The sequence below is a fragment of the Ursus arctos genome, unplaced genomic scaffold (assembly GCF_023065955.2).
Source record: "Ursus arctos isolate Adak ecotype North America unplaced genomic scaffold, UrsArc2.0 scaffold_34, whole genome shotgun sequence".
Classification (NCBI taxonomy): domain Eukaryota; kingdom Metazoa; phylum Chordata; class Mammalia; order Carnivora; family Ursidae; genus Ursus; species Ursus arctos.
In genome coordinates, this window is record NW_026623030.1 from 21,777,325 (window position 1) to 21,798,200 (window position 20,876).

The 20,876-nt window shown below is 39.0% G+C and overlaps 1 protein-coding gene across 10 annotated transcripts in view; it reads left to right on the forward strand.

Annotated features, from left to right (window-relative positions):
- Window positions 1-20,876, forward strand: part of HECTD4 (HECT domain E3 ubiquitin protein ligase 4) — a 176,483-nt gene that overhangs the window by 28,332 nt on the left and 127,275 nt on the right. For all 10 annotated transcript variants that reach the window (XM_048221298.2, XM_048221299.2, XM_048221303.2 and 7 more), the window contains exon 2: window positions 19,106-19,623. In XM_048221298.2, the coding sequence (XP_048077255.1) occupies window positions 19,106-19,623 (518 nt within the window). The remainder of the gene's footprint in view (window positions 1-19,105; window positions 19,624-20,876) is intronic.

The window sequence follows — 20,876 nt, forward strand, 5'->3', positions numbered from 1 at the left end:
AGAGCGCGCGTGAGCAGGGAGAGGGGCAGAGGGAGAGAGAGACAGGGAGAGAAGCAGACTCCCCTCTGAGCGCTGAGGCTGATGCCAGGGTGCATCTCACAACCCTCAGATCATGACCCCAGCCGAAATCAAGAGTAGGAAGCTTATCTGACAGCCATCTGGGTGTCCCTGGTATTGTCTTTTTAAGCATCAGTGTTGTTATATGCATGTTTCCGCAACTTGTTTTTTCCTATTCAGTATATCTTAGACCTTGATTCATGTGTGTATGTAAGTGAATTATATATAGATGAATATTAATTATGTGTAACTATATTATATATATATGCTTCGTTTAGTCTCATTCTTTTAAACTTCCTCAGAGATTATTTAGCCCTTCTCCTGTTGATAGACATTTTAGGTTGATTCCAATTTTTCTCTAATTAAACAATGTTCAATATCTTTATATATCAAATATTTCTAAGTCCTCACAGTGCTTATCAATACTTTGTACATCAGAATCCACATCATAAATGAAGCTTGTCAAATTGAATTTGAAGAATACTGTTTTACTTTATTTATTTAGATAGAATTTAGTAGTGTTTGCCATAGTATTGTCAGAAAAATTTGAGAGAATGTTAGTATCGCTAGCCACCTATATGCTCTGGGACATCAGCGATATGAGCTGAACCCTTTTACAATAAATCCATGTAACAAAAATATTTTTAAGCCTTAGTTGATGGAATTTATTTTCTTTTACATTTGATAGAGCACGTTTCCAGTGCAATAAAAAAAAACCCAATTGATATATGTCTTAGGAGGTGATTTTGCTGTAGTTTTAAGAGTTCTAATGAAATTATAAAATAGCAGTTACAGATTTTGAAAAAAAAAAGAAGGAACCTCATTTTTCATTTTATCCGTAACCTCTAGGTAATATACAGTATTGTAAGTTTAAATGTGTACCCGTGTGGTAAATTACAGTGTTTTTGAAATAACTTTCCAGATGTAAAATTTTTTGATTATGCTTTATGCTTCATTTTGTTGTGTTACATTGCTTACTAAAGAATGAATTCCTTTGTTTTTTTTTTTAAAGATTTTATTTCAGAGAGAGAGAGAGAGAGAACACAAGCATGAGCAGGGGTAGGGAGGGCAGAAGGAGAAGCAGACTCCCTGCTGAGCAGAGCCCGATGTGATGCGGGGGTTCTGTCCCAGGACCCTGGGATCATGACCTGAGCTGAAGGCAGATGCTTAACTGACTGAGCCACCCAGGCGCCCCAAGAATGAATTCCTTTGGTAAAAAATAATATTGAAAGAGAAATTGGAATTTAGATATTTTGTGACATTTCAGAGCATAGGTATAACATGGTATAATTTGGTGTATGTGGTGTTGGCAGCAAAAATTAGTTAAAAAATCTCACAGGAGCTGTTGAAATCCATAGTGCACTATGTCTTTTTCATTGCTGTAGAATATTTTCATGTGTTCGTCCTGTGTTTTATGTATTTTGCTTTAATAATTGATAAAACTCTTAGAAATTTAAAGTCATAGGTTCCAGATCAAGGCCATAAACAGATTTTTTTCTTATGTTTTTCTGAACATGGGACAGGCCAGTAGCTCCGCAATGAATCCTGTATATTTCATATATCGAAAGTGAAACTCTAGGTTATGAATCAATTTAGGCTTTCTCAAGTCCAAAGAGAGGAAAATGTATGAGCAAACCTTTGGGGTTCATAGTAATATGTAATTATTTTGGATGAGTTTGGATGAGCAATGTTTGGTAGGTGTTAATTTCACGAGAAAGTTTTGTTTTTAGATGTAAATCCATTTTTGCCAACAGTTTCTGTATTTGTCCCCGATTTGCTAAGATAGGAGATGAATACCCCCGTAAGTATCTATATGGGTAAGCTTTGTATTACCCTCTTTTTAGTGGCATATCCTTATATTCCTTATTCCCTGCCCCAACAACATATTAAGACTCAGCTAGGAAAGGTACATTTAATTTTAGCTATTTGGTTAGTTTTTCTGAACATTTGTTCTTTGCAGACTGAGAGAGACAGATGGATTTGAATCCTAAAGTGGAGTCTTTTGATTTAGTAAAAGAAATAACCGGCAAAGTGATAGACGAGGTTTCCAGGCAGTTTTAATTAGTCAGGCACAGCTGTGAGCAGGAACTGACGGCAAGGGCAAGATTCAGTGGCACAAAAGATGCAGCCTTTCTCATGTTTCTTAGAAATACTTAGTGTCAGCCATGTCAATGATACTTTCTGTTGAGTAGTCACTGGGTGCATATTCACATTCTTGCCCAACAGAGCTGACAGTTACAGGCCATGGGTTTAGAATTAATCTCTGATTTTATAATCAAAGTTTGAATACCACTGATTTCAGCTTTCTTATTGATGTTGACCAAAGGAAGATGAGGTCTGGAGTCTCAGACAGAAGTGCTGACCTGGGAATGTGTTTGCAAGTGGTTCCTCATTATATCTATTGCTTTCGTTGTTTGTTTTGTTTTGTTGGGGGGGAGGGCTGTATGTGTACTATCAGGTAGCATTTTAGTCATTTGCTCATTCAATAAATATTTATTGGACACCTGTTATGTGTCAGATTATGTGCATGGGATACACATAAGGGGATAAAATAGACAAAGTTGTCAACTATATGGAGAGTTTGCAATAAATTTGAAAGAAGTTTTTTATTTCAAATAATATTAACTAATGTTATTGAGTGCTTACTACATGCCAGGTGCTGTACTCTGCCTTATTTCGGGAGATTTTAGGGTAGAAGATATAAAGATAAGTGAATCTAAGTCTGCACCCTTGAGTTTACAATCTATCAGAATTCTTCTGGTACATAATAATCGTCTGTAAAACTAGTATTTTAACTGAGCATATGATTAGAGTCCCTCCCGTGCACAGTTCTGAGGATCGACAGATTTTTCCAGCTGGGACTTTCTGTAGCCCTCATGGGAGAGTTCACTGTCACACTCAGTGTCAGGTGGCAGGAGTTAGGCTTATTGCGTGCGCTCAAATCAAATGGTTACTGTAGAGCGGGTTTCTCCATGCTGGCCAGGTGATTCTCAGCTGTGAGGATATTTAGCAGCATTCCTGGCCTCACCCACCAGATGCCAGTAGTACCTCTATACTTGTAGCAGCCAAAAATGTGTTCAAGCATTGCCAAATGTCCCCTGAGAGGCAATCTCTACCCACCGCCTACCTCCCTGCCTCTGCTCTAGGCGTTAGTCTCCCTAAACAATCATCAGCTCCTTCTGGAAGCAGGGATAACGACAGTATCACCCAAAGCTTAGTTTGTGTGTCAGCTCACACTGTTCCTAAATATGTGAAGCACTTGGGCTATTCACACCTTATACTGGGAATACTTCAGTTATGCAATGATGCCATCTCTAGAGAAACCACTAAGTGTTTATCAGCAATAGGGATAATTATCTTGGTCTGCTTTTCAGGGCTGGAATAATAAGGAATTACAACATTTTTTATTACATATATATTCAAAAAGTATAGACATTTTGGGTAGAAAATTTGAGTATGTAAATAAAAATAAATTTTAAAAAATATATATTCTGTGATCTCACTACCCACTTAAGAAATGGGTCCATACCAGTACCTTTAAAGCCCCCTGCATGCTCTACAACCCTTCCTCTATGCCACATAGGAAACCACTATCCTGAATTCTTTGTTTTTGTTTTGCTTTTGTTTCCCTTTTTTTGAAGTGAACATACCATCAAGATTTTATTGTCTTCTTAGTATAACAAAATATGAAGCTTAGAATTGTATCACCTGGCCCTTTCTCTTCTTATCTTCTCCCAGTTCAGACTACTTGCATCTCTAAATAGCCAGCATTCCCTTAGATCTGCAGTTGGGTTCAACACATTCAAGCCTCAGCACAATCCTCCTTGTAGTTCTAGACTTCTCGGGGAAAATCAGCTTTGTCTGCCCACCATAGCCACTCTTCTTCCTGTCATAACGCCACTGTCCCTGGGCATAAAGAGAATCTTTGCCTTTCTTCTTCTGTGTCACTTCGGGGTTGGTTGCGAGAATGCGGTCGGCATGGTCTTTTGCTTTTCTTTATTGTTTTATCATATGTACACAATCCTAAACATTATAGAGCTTAATTTTTTTGTGTTTTAAGACCTTACTCGATAAATGTAGTTGCCATATGTATTTTTTGATGGCGTTTTTCTTGGCTTCACATGTATTATATGATTCTTGTATGTTGATGTGTGTAGCTCTACTTCTTTTAATTTTCACTGCTTCCTAATTATATGACTACATCACTGTGTATCTGTTCTTTTACTGTTGGATATTTGAGTTTTTTCCAGGTTTTGTTGTTGTTGTTATTATGTTGCTGTGAATATTCGTGTACTTGTCATCTGGTGTTCTTGTCCAGGAGTTTCAGAGGGGAATTACCCTGGAGTGGATTGCTGTATTGTAGGCTATATGCATATAGTAGGCTGGACAATAGCCCCCAAAGATATCAGGTCCTAATACTGGAACCTCTAAATGTTACCTTATATGGAAAGAGGCTCTTCGCAGATGTCATCAAGTTAAGGATTTTGAGTTGGGTAGATTATTTTAGATTTTCAGGTGGGCTTTAAATGCAATCACAAGTGTCCTTAATAGAGGAGAGGCAGAGAGATTGCGCACAGTATAAAAGGAGAAGGCCATGTGATCACAGAGGGAGCGATGTGGCCACAGCCAAGGAATGTCAGCAGCCGTCCAAAGGTGGAAGAGCCAAGAAATATGCTCCCCGCCACCCCCCACCCCCGAGCCTCTCGAGGGAGTGCAGCCCTGCCAACACCTTGAGTTTGGCCCAGTGATACTGATTTCGGACTTCTAGTCTCCAGAACTGTGAGCGGGTAAATATCTGTTGTTTTAAGCTACTAAGTTTGTAGGGATTTGTTAGAACAGCCATGGGAAACTAAGACAATGCGTTTTCGATTTAACTGGACAATGCCAGTTGTTTTCTAAGGTGTTTGTGCTAATTTATATTCCCACCAGAAATGTCTAAGAATTCCTATTGTTTCACATTCTTGTCAGTATTCAGTACTATTGCATTTTACTAATAGATTTTACTGAGCAATTCTGTAAAACCTAGTACAATTTTTTTTTCTCCCTTGCCTCCCCAAACCTGGTACAAATTTTGAAAAATGTAGTTCAGAATTCAAAAACAAAAACAGAAAATTGAGTACCCTAATAAGGTAAAAGTGTTGATATGAAATGATAATGAAGTTGAGGGGTTTGGTTAAATTTATAGTATGCTATAGATAATGTATTATACCTATTATTTCTCTTGTCTCATCTCCCAACCAGGAAGTATTTTTTTTTTTAAGATTTTTTATTTATTTATGTGACAGAGAGACAGCCAGCGAGAGAGGGAACACAAGCAGGGGGAGTGGGAGAGGAAGAAGCAGGCTCCTAGCCGAGGAGCCTGATGTGGGACTCGAACCCGGAACGCCGGGATCACGCCCTGAGCCCAAGGCAGACGCTTAACGACTGTGCCACCCAGGCGCCCCTAGGAAGTATTTTCTGTACACACTGTTCCTTCTCTAGAAAATAATCCAGTGATTCTTTGGTACTTTTTACATGAATTGGCATACTCTTTGAGTTTTTTGGTTTATTTCTGTTTTTTATCCCATCCCATTTTACAAAATCTTTTTTTGGCTAAACATTAATCGAGCCACCCAGGCACCCCTTTACCAGTTAAGCGTTGGACTTGTGATTTTAGCTCAGGTCACAATCCCATGGGTCATGGGGCTGAGCCCCACATCGGGCTCTGGGCTCAGTGGGGAGTCTGCTTGACTTTCTTTCCTCTTCCTCTGTCCCCTCCCCCTGCACTTGCACTTGCTTGTATGAGCTTTCTCTTTCTCTCTCAAATAAATATTAAAAAAATTATAAATTTAGATTGGTAAAATAGTATTTTGTGGGGAGGGGCAGGGACTATAACCTATTTGCTCAATAAGAGTATATTCATGCATGTATTTTGAAGGAGCAGATGTTAGTCATCAATCCCAGAATATGTATTACAACCTTGATTCATGAAGCATATTTTTTGATAAATATATTGCTCACAGAAATAATTGTACTTTAGAGGTGAATTGCATGTGAATTGCACTTTAAATATAATTTAAAATTTTCTCATTTGATTTTTTTTTTTCTGTTGTGTTCCTTAAGGGTAAGCATTTAAGCAAATATATTAGGAAAGTAGATTAATAGTTGTATGGAAACAGTTTTGAGGGTCTGAAAAGTTCCTATTAGCAAAATGAAGTGGCGAATTGAGGTGATTTAGCTAGATCTGTTTCAAAAGACTGCTTGTTTGAGTAGAGTCCTGGCATTGGAAGAAGAAATCTTTGTCATTTATAAGAACTGTGATAAGGAGCCATCTTGTTTCTTTTTGATATGGCTAGCAACAGGCCTCTTAACAACCTCAGAATACCCTGCTTTGGTTTTGACGGCCTTAAAAAAAAAAAAACAACAACTTTTTTTTTTCCCCTTAATATATATTTATCTGAGAGACAGAGAGAGAGAGATAGCAAGAGAGAGCACAAGCAGGGGGGAGAAGGAGAAGCTGGCTCTCTGCTGAGCAAGGAGTGTGATGCCGGCTTGGTGTCAGGACCCTGGGATCACGACTGGACCCGAAGCCAGACACTCAACCGATTAAGCCACCCAGGTACCCCCCAAAAAAACTTTTTCATATGAAGCCCCTGGGAAATTGCAAAAACAAAACAAAATTGCATAATGGATCCCAATGTATCCATCACCTACTTGGACAATTTTCAACTCCTGGCCAATCTTGTTATGGCTATAACTGCTACCTACTTCTCTCTTTCTTGTATTATTTTGAAGTAAATCCATGACACATCACTTTTTAACATAGCATTATATTAGTTTCAGGTGTATATTATAGTGAGTGATTCAATTCCCTACGTCACCTGGTGCTCATCACCATACCCATCACCTATTTAACCTATCTTGGACACCCCCCCCCCCCCGCCCCGTAACCACCTGTTCTCTTTAATTAAGAGTCTGTTTCTTGATTTATTTTTTCCCCCTTTGCTAGTTTGCTTTGTTTTTTCAGTTCCACATGAGTGAAATCATGTGGTATTTGTCTTTCTCTTATTTCACTTATACTCTCTAGCTCCATCCGTGTTACAAATGGGAAGATTTCATTCTTTTCTTTTTATGGCTGAATAATATTCCATTGTACATATACACCACATTTTCTTTCTCCATTCATCAATCAGTGGACACTTGGGCTGCTTCCATAATTTGGCTATTATAAATAATACTGCTGTAAACACAGGGGTGCATGTAGCCCTTTAAATTTGTGTTTTTGTATTCTTTGGATAAATACCCAGTAGTATGATTCCTGGATTATAGGGTAGTTCTTTTTTTCAACTTTCTTGAGGAACTTCCATACTGTTTTCCACAGTGGCCGCACCATTTGCATTTCCACCAACAGCGCAAAAGAAGGTTCCTTTTTCTCCACATCTCTGCCGATACCTGTTATTTTCTTGGCTTGTTGATTTCTTCTGACAGGTGTGAGATGATAACTCATTGTAGTTTTGATTTGCATTTCCCTGATGAACATCATTTCATGTGTCTGTTGGCCAGCTGTATGTCTTCTTTGGAGAAATGTCTGTTCATGTCTACCGTCCATTTTTAAATTTGATTATTTTTGGGGGAGTATTGAGTTTCATAAGTTCTGCATATATATGTTTATATATTTTAGGTACTAATCCTTTATTGAATATGTCCTTTGCACATACCTTCTCACATTCCGTATGTTGCCTTTTAGTTTTGTTGTTTCCTTTGTAGTGCAGCTGCTTTTTTATTTTGATGTCTTCCTTAGTCCCAATAGTTTATTATTGCTAGAAAGAAGTTGCTGTGGCCAATTCAAAGAAGTTAGTGTCTGTGCACTCTTCTGGGATTTTTATGGTTTCAGGTCTCACATTTAGGTCTTTAATCCATTTTGAATTTATTTTTGTGTGTGGTGTAAGAAAGTGGTATAAGAAAGTGGTCCAGGGCGCCTGGGTGGCGCAGTCGTTAAGCGTCTGCCTTCGGCTCAGGGCGTGATCCCGGCGTTATGGGATCGAGCCCCACATCAGGCTCCTCTGCTATGAGCCTCCTTCTTCCTCTCCCACTCCCCCTGCTTGTGTTCCCTCTCTCGCTGGCTGTCTCTATCTCTGTCAAATAAATAAATAAAATGTTTAAAAAAAAAAAAAAAAAAGAAAGTGGTCCAGTTTCCTTTTTTTGCATGTTGCTGTCCAGTTTTCCTAATACCATTTGTTGAGGAGACCATCTTTTTCCCTTTGGATATTCTTTCCTGCTTTGTCAAGGATTAATTGACCATATAGTTGTGGTTTTATTTCTGGGTTTTCTATTCCGTTCCATTGATCTTTGTGTCTCTTTTTGTGCCAGTACAATACTGTTTGGATTACTAGAGCTTTGTAGTATAATTTGAAGTCTGGAAATGTGATCCTCCAGCTTTGCTTTTCTTTTTCAAGATCACTTTGGCTATTTGGGGTCTTTTGTGGTTCCATACAAATTTTAGAATTGTTGTAGTTCTGTGAAAAATGCTCTTGGTATTTTGATAGGGATTGCATTAAATGTGTAGATTGCTTTGGTAGTATAGACATTTTAACAATATTTGTTCTAACAGTCCATGAGCGTGGGATGTCTTTCTGTGACCTATCACTTTATTCACAAATATTTCAATATGTATCTAAAAGATAAGGACACCTTTAAAAATCATAACCACAATAGTATTTCATATCTTTAAAAATTCCTTTAAATTATGTAGGTAGTGTTCAAATGTCCAATTGTCTTATAATTGTGCTAATATTTTTTAAAGGTTGTTTGAATCACGATCTACATAAGATATACACACTGAGATTGGTTGGTTTATTTATTTATTTATTTATTTTTAAACTGTGTTTTCTCTCTGTCTCTTCTCTTGCCCCCCCCCCCCCGCCTTAAAGTTTATTTGAAGAAACTTTGTTCTTTTGGACCATGGTTTGATCCGATTGAAGTCTGATTTTTTTTTTTTTTAAAGACCGCTTTGTGGGGGGTGCTGTACGTTTTCATCAGTAGGCACATAATAGCCGCTGCTTATGATGTTTGCAGCTACTAAAGCTCAACGCCGAGATCTATTGAATCAAGATAGCAAAATGGTAATAATCTGCCATATCTTCATTAGCTGGAGTGCTTCCGTGGAAGGAACTTTTCTTTCCTCCGCTGTTGGCTTATCTAGGTGTACAGCTCATTTGAGAAAGGCAGGATAAATGTTTGAATCTTTCCCTGTATTAACCACTTTTCAAAATGAGTTGGTTTGCCAACGTCATCCAGTGGTGATTTTTCTCATAAGCTTGTGGGCTTAAATGTATTTTCTTTTTTCTTGTCTTTTTTTTTTTTTTTTTTTGATGTGTTCCTGCCCATTGAAGTTCTTGTTCTTTTTTTTTTTTTTTTTTTTAAAGATTTTATTTATTTATTCGACAGAGATAGAGACAGCCAGCGAGAGAGGGAACACAAGCAGGGGGAGTGGGAGAGGAAGAAGCAGGCTCATAGCAGAAGAGCCTGATGTGGGGCTCGATCCCAGATCACCGGGATCACGCCCTGAGCCGAAGGCAGACGCTTAACCGCTGTGCCACCCAGGTGCCCCTGAAGTTCTTGTTCTTATTGATAAGACAAAGTCATTGTTTCTCAAAGTACAGTTTTTCCAAAGATAGGTGAATGACTAATAAGCCCATGAAAGATGCTTAACACCATTAGCCATCAGGGAAATGCAAATCTAAACCACATGAGTTATCATTTCACGCCCACTTGGATGGCTCTAATCAAAAGACATAATAACAAGTGTTAGCAATGATGTGGAAAACTGAAATCTTCATACATTGCTGCTGGGAATGTAAAATGGTGCAGCCACTTTGGATAACAGTTTAACAGTTCCTCCCTGGGGTGAACAGAGTTACCATATGACTCGGCAGTTTCACTCTTAGGTTTTTATCCTTTGTAATTATATACTTATGTCTGTACAAAAACTTAAATGTTCATAGAAGCATTATTCATAACAGCCAAAAAATGGAAACTCCAATGTCCCATCAACCAGTGAATGGATAAAAGACGTGCCCTATCCATAAAATGGAATATCATTCAGCAGTGAACAGGAGTGAAGTGCTGGTGCATGCTGCAACATGGGCAAATCTTAAACAATGCTAAGTGAAAGAGGGTGTTCGCAAAATATCACACATAGCAGGATTCCACTTATATTTAATGTGAAGAATAGATAACTTTAATAGGGTAGGTTAGTGATTGCTTAGGGCTAAGAGATTTGGGGGAAAATGAGAGATTGCTAATGGGTACAGAGTTTCTTTTGAAGGTGATGGAAGTGTTCTAAAATTGTAATGACTGCACAACTCTGAATACACTCAAAGCCATTGAATTATGCACTTTAAGTGGATGAATTTTATGGTGTGTGAATTATAATAAACCTTTTATAAAATTATTTTTAAAGACTACCCAGAATTACCCAGAGAGCCTGCCTCAGTTGTAGATTCCAGGGCACATCTTAGATTTCTCAAAATAGTCTTTGTAAGTGGATCCCAAGAATCTTTTTTTTTTTTTAAGTAAATACATCCAGGTGTTGTGATGCACTGTTTTGAATTATTATCAAAGTTCTTTGTTAGGCTTTGCATCCCAGTAACTTCCTATTTTTGCGGCTTCTAGAGCAATAAAGTCTTCCTCTTCCACACGACAGCCCCTTAATTTTATGAAGGTTGCTCCCCCTTCCAACTCCTCCCTTGCAGGCCACGCATCCCTAGTTCTTAACCATTTCTCATGTGACATCAAATCACCCTGTTCTGGACTCATACTAGTCTGCTAATGACTTCTTAAAATGAGGTACTCTGAACTGAACAGGATATTCCAGTTATAGTTTGACCATTGCAGAATATAAATGGGATTATTACCTCCCTTGCTTCTGACACTGGAATTCTAATGCATTTTAAGATTGCATTAGCATTTTTTAAACAGTGTTGGCTCAAAGCATGTGTTTAATTCCATACCTCCTTTACCCCAACCCTCCCAGCTTTTATCTAGTCAGGATTTCCTTCTTTCAGGATTATCTGAAAAAGATTCCCTTTCTTGGTGGTGATCTGGTCTAAAATAAGGAAATCCTAACAGTTGTTTCCCAGCTTCAGCTTTTTCAGAGCCCTCCCTGAAAAGGAGTTTTGACCGTAGCTATGTAAATGGAGGCGGGTGTTGGCCTCATCTTACAGATGTAGAAACACAGACTGAGTGAGTTTAAGTGAAATACCTGTAAGGGGGAATTGTTACTTGCAGAGTCTGGGCTGGAACCTAGTTCCCGTAACTCAGTGGTTTGAAATCTTGGCCGCACATTGCTTTCACTTGGGGAGTGAATAAAACCTGGGTCCCATCCCCAGATATTCTGAGTTAACCTGACAGAATGGGGCCCACTCATTAGTATTGTTTTAAAACGCTCCCAAGACAATTTAAATGTGCAGCCAGGGTTGAGAACAACGACTCTAACTTGTATTCTGGTGTCCCCTCCTTCCATTACATGTATTTTCTTCATCTGATTAAAAGGCTCTTATGTGGAGGAGGAAGAATTTCCCATTGCTCCAGAAGGCAGATTTATAATTAGTCCAACTGAGAGAGGGTTACTCAGATGTATAGTGGGAACCAAATGTACATCCTAAGAGAATTATTCTTGGAATTTATGTATCTTCTCACTCATTAATTTATCGAACAGTTACGTGCCAGGCGCTGTACTAAGCTCTGGTGATACAAATGTGAAGATTATATGGTTTCCATGAGAGGCTATGGACTCTGGGAAACAAACTGAAGGTTTCAGAGGGGAGGGGGCGGGGGGATGGGCTAACCCGGTGACGGGTATTAGGGAGGGCACGTATTGCATGGAGCACTGGGTGTTATACGCAAACAATGAATCATGGAACACTACATCAAAAACTAATGATGTACTGTATGGTGAATAACATCACATAATAAAAAATTCATTTAAAAAAATCTATGGTTTCCCCCTTTTAGTACTCAGCCGAAAGAGGGGACGGGCAACAACACAAACAACACAGTAGTGTGGTGTTCCACATGTTAGTTACATGGTTTCCTTCTTCGTTACTTTCTTTTATTTAAAAGCCAGTGTTTTGTTTTACTAAAATATATCTATGCTGAGCATTTGAATATATCACAGTATGGTAGTTGTTAAGTATGTGAAGTAAGCAGTTAACGAAGATCATCTCTTCACAGATTTTTCCTTTACTCCTAACGATCGTCGATCCATTCCTATTGGACACTTTTTTTTCTTACAGTTTGTAGGGGATCCTCTGAGAGAGGTATGTGCTGGATACTGTGGAAACACATAGAAGCTAATTTTGGAAAGGAGAAGAGTGAGAGAGAGAGTAAGGAAATCAGAATTTTTCAAAAGTAGATAGCAGAGCTGAATTATGAAAGGTAGGTAGGAGTTGGGCTGAATGGGGTGAACATTTAGGCAACAAAAGCCAGGTGATGAAAAAAAAAAAATAGGACCCTGGTCATGGGGATATGACAAAAGATGAAAACTGGATGGGGCCAGGTCAAGAGGGAACTTTCATGCAAGAAGAATTGGAAAAGTGATTTCTTAGACACTGAGTCCTCAAAAGTTTTTGTTTTTACGTTTAAGTAATCTCTACGCCCACCACAGGGCTCAAACTCACGACCCCAAGATCAAGAGTCACATGCTGTACCAACTCAGCCGCCCAGGTGCCCTGAGTCCTCACCGTTCTGACAATTCTGCAGTTAATAGCTGGTGTGTGAAGATGTGGGCGAGATCACTGAGTACTGGAGCGGGTTCTACAGGGCTGATTCAAAGCAGAACAATCTGGAAACCAGTCAGGGGCCATTCTAGTTAAGGCACCAGGCTAGCGGCTAAAACTCATGAATTAAATTGTGAAACTTAATCGTGTTATCAGTTAAGTAAAAGACCCTTTCTAAAAATAGATGTTGAAAAATAATTCAAATGAACACGTATTTCCAGGATTGGATAAGGATATGTGGCTTCAGGGTTTAATTTAATTGATAAGTGATCCACTCTTGATTTAGGCTTTCATATTAGAGATAGAATTCCATCCTTCCATTCACAATTCATTTACTTGGTTCACTTGAGATCTTAACATTCTGTGAAGTGCCGTATGCAACTCATTTGGTCATGATTGCCATCTTCACAATGTAAAAAACAGGAAAATTTATAGAAGGGTTTAAAAATTCACTCTAACATTGGAGAGAATTTCAGTATTCTGTAGCCTTTCCTGAAAAGTTTTGTATTGGGTTTGCAAGTCTGGCCAGTTGATCTGCTTTGAAATAATAACCCAGGTATAAATTCCTTTTATGCTGACAGGTACAGATAATGAATTGGTTAATGTACCATACTGGGAGTATAGTAATGTAATTCATCTGTTCAGAGCTTGAGTGATCTTGAGTTTTAGTATGTGTGCTGCCCAGGCGGGCACAATCCTGAGTTTTAAGTATCCTTTCTTTGTGAAGAGTGAAAGGTTTTATTGTTCGTTCATACCTCCCAATATCTGTGGTCTTCCCCTTCCCATCATTCATCTTCCCTCCTGACCAGGAATCTAACCAGCCCTATGTTATTTGCTGCCAAAGTGCAACAGATGGAACTAGTCAGCTGACTTAAGGACAGCATATCCTGTAGTACTGTAATGATTTTTTTGTCAGATGTTCCCCCCCCAAATTTTAAATATATCAGTTGTCATCTTTTGACTACCAGTTATTTAAAGATAGCGTTTGCTTTTGGAAAAGATCCCCTCTAGTTATGATTGCTTAAATATGAACTATTTAACTTGTCATCACTGTTTTTTTTTAATAGGAAAAAAATGCATGTTTCTATTACCACAAATACTAACTATATTTCAAATTGAAAAAGCATGTTTTACATAGTCCTACTTATAGGGCATATATAATTTTTCTTTTTCTTAGGTTTTTTTTTTTTTTTTTTTTTTTAAAGATTTTATTTATTTATTCGACAGGATAGAGACAGCCAGCGAGAGAGGGAACACAAGCAGGGGGAGCGGGAGAGGAAGAAGCAGGCTCATAGCAGAGGAGCCTGATGTGGGGCTCGATCCCATAACGCCAGGATCACGCCCTGAGCCGAAGGCAGACGCTTAACCGCTGTGCCACCCAGGCGCCCCTCTTTTTCTTAGGTTTTAAATTTAAGTTATTGCATACTATTCCATTGTCATATGTCTTAATTGAACAGTTTATTTTTTTAAAGATTTTGTTTGTTTGACAGAGCACAAGCAGGGGGGAGCGGGAGAGGGAGAAGGAGAAGCAGACTCCCCATTGAGCAGGGAGTCCGATGCGGGGCTTGATCCCAGGACCCTGGAATTGTGACCTGATCTGAAGGCAGACCCTTAGCTGACTGAGCCACCCAAGCACCCCTTCCCTTTTATTTTTTAATTTTTATTTAAGATTTTATTTTTTTAAGTAATCTCTACATTGAACGTGGGGCTTGAACTTAGAACCCAAACATCAAGAATCACATGCTCTACCGACTGAACTGGCCAGGTACCCCTGATTTATTTTACTATCCTGGTTTACTGAAAATTAATTCCTATTTTCTTTTTTTTTTTAAGATTTTATTTTTAAGTAATCTCTATATCCATCGTGCGGCTTGAACTCACAACCCCAAGATCAAGAATTGCATGCTTGCAACTGAGCCAGCCAGGTGCCCCTGAACACTTCCTTTATAGATGTTGAGATTGCTTCTACCTTTTTCCACTGTAATAAAACTTCAGTGTATTTATTTCTGGAATTTTTTTTAAGTTCAATTCTTAGAAAGGGGTTACTCTCTATTTCCTTTAGTGGTAAGCTTTAATATATTTTTAAATTTCTTGACCCTTTTAAAGACTTAACATTTCTCTTCTGGACAGTGAAGTAGATGGAAATCGGTATTTACATTTAGGGGAGTACAGTAGTTCATGCCCTAATCTTTTCTGTTAATTGTTGGGTTAATTTATTTATAACATTCTCTACTACTTCAAAAGCCTCTCTCTGCTTTTTCTCACTATGACAATTACTTGAAATGCATGTTGACATTTCACGTTTTACATCATGGCTGGCAGGTGCATGCTCTTGTATTTTTCCACATGGAAAATGGAAAGAAATTGGCTGAAATGTGCTGATCCTCTGTAACTGCTCTTACGTCATATATTGGAGTCTTGTTCACAGCCAGATTTCGCTGGCAAAGAATATTTTGCCTACCTTCTGTTAGACTTTCCAGAATGATTGCTGTTGTCTTAGCTTAAATTTGTGTGTCATATATGATTTAAAAAAATTAAGGCAACACTTTACTTTGAAAGTCATTCCCTTCATTGGGTGACTTCATTATCACTGAAGTACAGTTAGTGACCCTTCCTTCTGATTAAGGATGATGGGGATCTTCCCTGTTCCTTAAATAGCTTTCCCCCTTTTTAAAGAGAAAAGTATTCATTTTCTAATGACGTTCTGGTCTTTTTATCTTCTTTAAGAGCAGTTATTGAGAGCAGTGGTTTTATATGAGGATCTGAGACAAATCATTTAATATTCATAAGTACCAGAATAGATCCTTCATAGCTGATGTACTAAAACTCAAAAGTATGATGTCTTTATGAAGTGATTTTTGGCCATGACCTTCAAACTTAGAATTCTGAAGAACGGCAGTGTAGCACGCAGTTCTTAGTTTTCATGAGGGGCCGTTGGAATGGATAATGCTGAGTAGTCTAATGGATTTCTGAAAGCATGGTGTGCCTTAGACACTGCAAAATCAATAAACATAAGTCACTTAAGTGTGTATATCATATACTCTTTGGTTAATTATAACTCAAATCCTTTCAGAATATTTGTCTTTCAAGTGGAATGCCAAAATATAACTGAAGTACTTATAAGAATAGAATCCCAAGGAAAGTGCCAAATTATATTATATAGTTGTTGTGTTGTTTTTTCCCAGCTAGTCTTAATGTTTGGAGTTAGCTATAGATTATGTCGTAAACATCGTTATATGAACCATGAAATATCACATTTTAGAACCACTGTAAGACTGGTAATAAAAGGAAATAGGTGGGTTTAATATTACTGGGTTGTTTTTCGATTCTTGGGTCTAATAAAAGTCTGTATTGAATTTTTTAGTAGCTGCTTCATATAACCTAAGTAGATCAATGTACCATAAATAAAATGTGTGGAACACGTATGTGTTTCATATGTATTTTATATCAAAGAGTTGAATTGGGTGGAAATCATAAAACCAGTAGTGGAAAGCTCTTAAAATTTGTTTTAGATGTTCATAACTAGGAAGACAAACTTAAAGTTTTGTGATTTTTTTTTTTTTAACTTTATTTTATTAGAGAGAGAGAGAGCATGAGCAGGCGGGGAGTGTTGGGGGAGAGGGAGAAGCAAGATCCCCGCTGAGCAGGGAGCCAGATATGGGACTCTGTCCCAGGACCCTGGGATCATGCCCCAAGCTGAAGGCAGACGCTTCACCGACTGAGCCCCCCAGGCGCCCTTTAATTTTTTTAACAACATTAAAATCATCTCAGTTTTTGGTTGTTGATTTTTAATGGTAGAGGCTGGTTTTTGAGGGGAGATCCTAAAAGGAAAAAAAAAAAAAAAGGCAGTCTAGCTTCCTTGGATATTGATTACAGCTCCAAGGTAGATGGTTGCCCTTGAAATGGAAATTTTTTTTTTAAGGAACTTGAGTTATTTTATCTGCTGCCATGTGAAAAATAATCAAAAGGGTGATTTGTGTTTGAAACCAGTTAAAAGGAAAATACAGTTTGGTATAACTTGATGGTAAAAGACATTTAAACATTGTTTGATCCTGTTGTATTAAAAACTAAAAATGTCCCTGGTACTTAATTTTAATCTGACTTACAATAGAGCCTTACCCAATGATACCTAGTTGAACACAGATATAGCCTGGTTGGAATTTTTTTCCTTTTGTTTATAAAGTATACAGTTAAATTGACCTTATTAGGGGGCGTACTGTTCTATGAATTTAACACACCTATAGATTCACCTCCTCACCACCACCACCAGGATATAGAACAGTTTCTTCATTCCAAAAAATGTCTTCATACTATTACTACATTAGTCCTACCCTGCCTATTCCCCTAACCTCTGACAATCACTGATCTCTTCTCCATCACTATAGTTTTGTTCTGTTTTTTCCAGAAAGCCCTATAAATGGAATCCTGCAGATGCAGCCTTTTGAAATCGGCCGCTTTCCCTCAACTCAGTGCCATTGAGGTTCATTGGAGTTGTGTGTATCAGTGGTTCTTTTCTTATTGCTAAGTTGTTGTTTGAAATCTTATGGCATTTGGATGTTATTGCTGATCTCATAGGCTGGCACTGAAATTCAAATTGCTTACTTTTTTTTTTTTTTAACCCTGAACTTTTTTTTTTCCCCCCAAATAAACGAAGTACGTTTTTTGAATTGGAAGTATTTATTTCTAAGTAGCTTCCACACCCAACATGGGGCTTGAACTCACGACTCTGAGTCAAGTCGCACGCTCTACCGACTGAGCCAGCCAGGTGCCCCAGAATTTGTTGTTTAAACGGAACATTTTTCAGTTCAGTGACTTGCATGTATAGCTAAGCAAGGCAGTTCCCATGTTTAAACATTGTTCTGGAAGTTCTTTTTTTTTTTTTTTTTTTTAAAGATTTTATTTATTTATTTTACAGAGAGACAGCCTGCGAGAGAGGGAGCACAAGCAGGGGGAGTGGGAGAGGAAGAAGCAGGCTCCCAGCAGAGCAGGGAGCCCGATGCGGGGCTCGATCCCAGGACCCTGGGATCACGCCCTGAGCCGAAGGCAGATGCTTAACGCCTGAGCCACTCAGGTGCCCCTGTTCTGGAAGTTCTTGTTGTTTTATTGGGCTAACAGTTTTTAAGGGAAAAAATTCAGGTAGTGAAAGTATTTTGCAGTTTTCTGAGAGAAATAAAGTGATCCATAACCTTTTAAAATGTAAGTGCCAATGATGGGACAAAATTTTCTTTGCTTTTATTTCAAACCTCTTCTCACCCTGACTTTCTGGTCTACTGAGAACCAGATACCCTGGCGCCTGCTAGTCTGTTTTAACGTGCTTGCCCCTAGAGTGCCCTCCTTTGTTGCTTACAGTAGTCTGTTCATTTTAACCTAGTTGAAATTCTATGCATAAACTTTTTGCATCATAAAGTTAGCTTAATTCTTTATCTTGATAGCTGGTTCCTTTCTTAGGATTAAGGATTTAATGGTTTTATTCCCCTACCTGCTGAAAATCTAGAGGCCTCCTGGTAATTGTATGTTTTGGCAAGAAAATAGTAGCGATCCCTCTATCAGTATGAACTGAATAAATCTATACCATGTCACCAATTGAAATAACGGGTTAACAGTAGTAAGAATGGAGTGTTCTTCAGAATCAAAGAACAATACAATATCAATCATTTATGAGTAGGTACGTTCGATTCTGAAGATAAAATTTTGTGCTTTTCACTTACAGTCCACCTGGTAATGGGAGTTAGAGACTTACAGTATAACTCAAAATCATTTAGTAAGGACCTACACCTCAATTTTCTAAAATAAATTACTTGAATTAATTTGTGACTTCCACACTTAACTGTTTTCATGATTTGGGTTCTTTGACTTGGGTCTGATATTACTTTTTTTTTTTTTTTTAAAGATTTTATTTATTTATTCGACAGAGATAGAGACAGCCAGTGAAAGAGGGAACACAAGCAGGGGGAGTGGGAGAGGAAGAAGCAGGCTCATAGCGGAGGAGCCTGATGTGGGGTTCGATCCCAGAACACCGGGATCACGCCCTGAGCTGAAGGCAGATGCTTAGCCGCTGTGCCACCCAGGCGCCTCCGGGTCTGATATTACTTTTTAATTGGAGCACTAGCAGAAACGCCAGAAAAAAGATCTCCAGCAAATACCTGGCTTTGCAGCACATATTTTCATATTTGGTCCCAATTAAGATGATTTATGTGGGCTCTTTTCAGATACTATTGGATATATTTGCTTCCATAGATGAAAGCCATGGAGAAAAGAGTACATACCAACTTCTTTGTTTCTTCCCTTAGATTTTAACATTTGAGACCAAGAACCCGACGGAATTAGCCGAACGTTTGCGCTCTGTTTGTGGGAACCAGAGCAATGCCTATGCCCGCCTGCTGGAATACCGCCTGAATGCCTTGCGAGGACTATGGAATGCCCAGCGCCAGCTGGCCTTGGAAGAACAGCATGAAAGAGAAAGTTCGGGTGATGAAGAAACGTTGGCTCTGCTCAAACGCCAGGGCTTGTTGCAGCAACCCGAGCAAGCTCCCTTCACATCTCGGATGGGGCTCCTGCTGGTCTTCCCCCTCATTCAGTCCCAGAGCAGAACGGACCCCTCTCTCTGTAACATAACTGCTGAGGTGCTATTGAACTGCCTTCGAGACTGCCAGCCTTTGAGCCTGACCAAGGAGCCTGCTGACTGTCTCAATGGAATTGAAACTTTGCTGTGCTCTTGGCTAGAGGACACTTCTGACACAGGCCGACACATCCCACATAAGCAAAAAGAAAATGCTGCTGCTGCTCTGGTGGCTCTGGCATGTGCCAGGTAAGGACCAGCAAATGTACGACTTGGTGGCCCCGTGACAGCTGCTGCCGGGGGGCGGAGGTGGGTGAGTGAGAGGCAAGCATATGTGATGGAAGTCTTAACAACCAGTAGTCCTTCGTTGGCAGTATTGAATTTCACAGCCTTGACGGTGCATAAGATGCTTTTCACCAAAACTTGGCACCAGGACCCTGAGCCGGAGCCTAAGTTCAAGTGTGTGCTGTCTGCCATCCTGTGATAAAGCTGAAACAGCTTAAAAGGGAGAGCCAACCCTTGCCGTTATCTGCTCTCCCCCTACATGATTAGTGCTTTAGGTCTGGCAGTTAGCGGAGGATGGTATTTCTCCTGGAAGGACGGTCAGAAAATTGGTAGAGCTTTTAATTTTTTTTCGTGGGTGTCTATAAGGAGTGTATCAGTAAGTGAGTGGGTTATTACCTCAGTCACGCAGGCTTGGTCACAAATTATGTTTCTGGACCACGATGCTTGCCTCCATTAGTTTAACTGAAAGATCTCTCTGTATATGTCCAGATTTAATAGTGTGCCATCCTTTGTGTGTAAGCAGATGTTATTGAGCTAATATCAATAGGAAATGTTGAAGTTACTTTTCCAGGAGAGGGTCTGTACATTCTCCTGCCCAGTAACCTGTATGATCATTGGCACATTTTTGTGAGAAAATGGTTCACTGCCCTTGCTTTCCTCTAAGCTAGTTGTCTAGAGACCAATTAGGACTGTGGTCTGACAGATTAGTATCACTAATTAATGTCACTAATCTGTCCTCCCTTTAGAGTTCTTCTTATTTATTTATTTATTTTTTAAGCAAAGCATATGTGGGAAAATTCTTCTTGGAAGATTATGAAGTTCTTGGTTATAAGACTTCTTCCCTATTTTTATGGTTTCAAAGTCCACCTTCAGACGGTTGGATCTCAAGCTATTTTTAAGGCAGAGTGGCACCAGTATTTGTCAGTTTCTTCGCCCTGAGCAAACTGTCATAGCCGAATTTTAGATCCCTGAAGACTGTGGTTGATTGTGGAAATCTTGACATGAGCTTAATTCTGGAGACATTACTGGGTAGCACGGAAGTAAGTTTTCCTGGAAAGGCTTTATATTAGATTGATAGTTTGCATTTGTAGAACACCATCTCAAGCCCTAAATAGACTTGTTAATACAAAAATCCTGTTTTGGGGGGCACCTGGGTGGCTCAGTCAATTGGGCATCCGACTCTTGATTTTGGCTCAGATCATGGTCTCAGGGTTGTG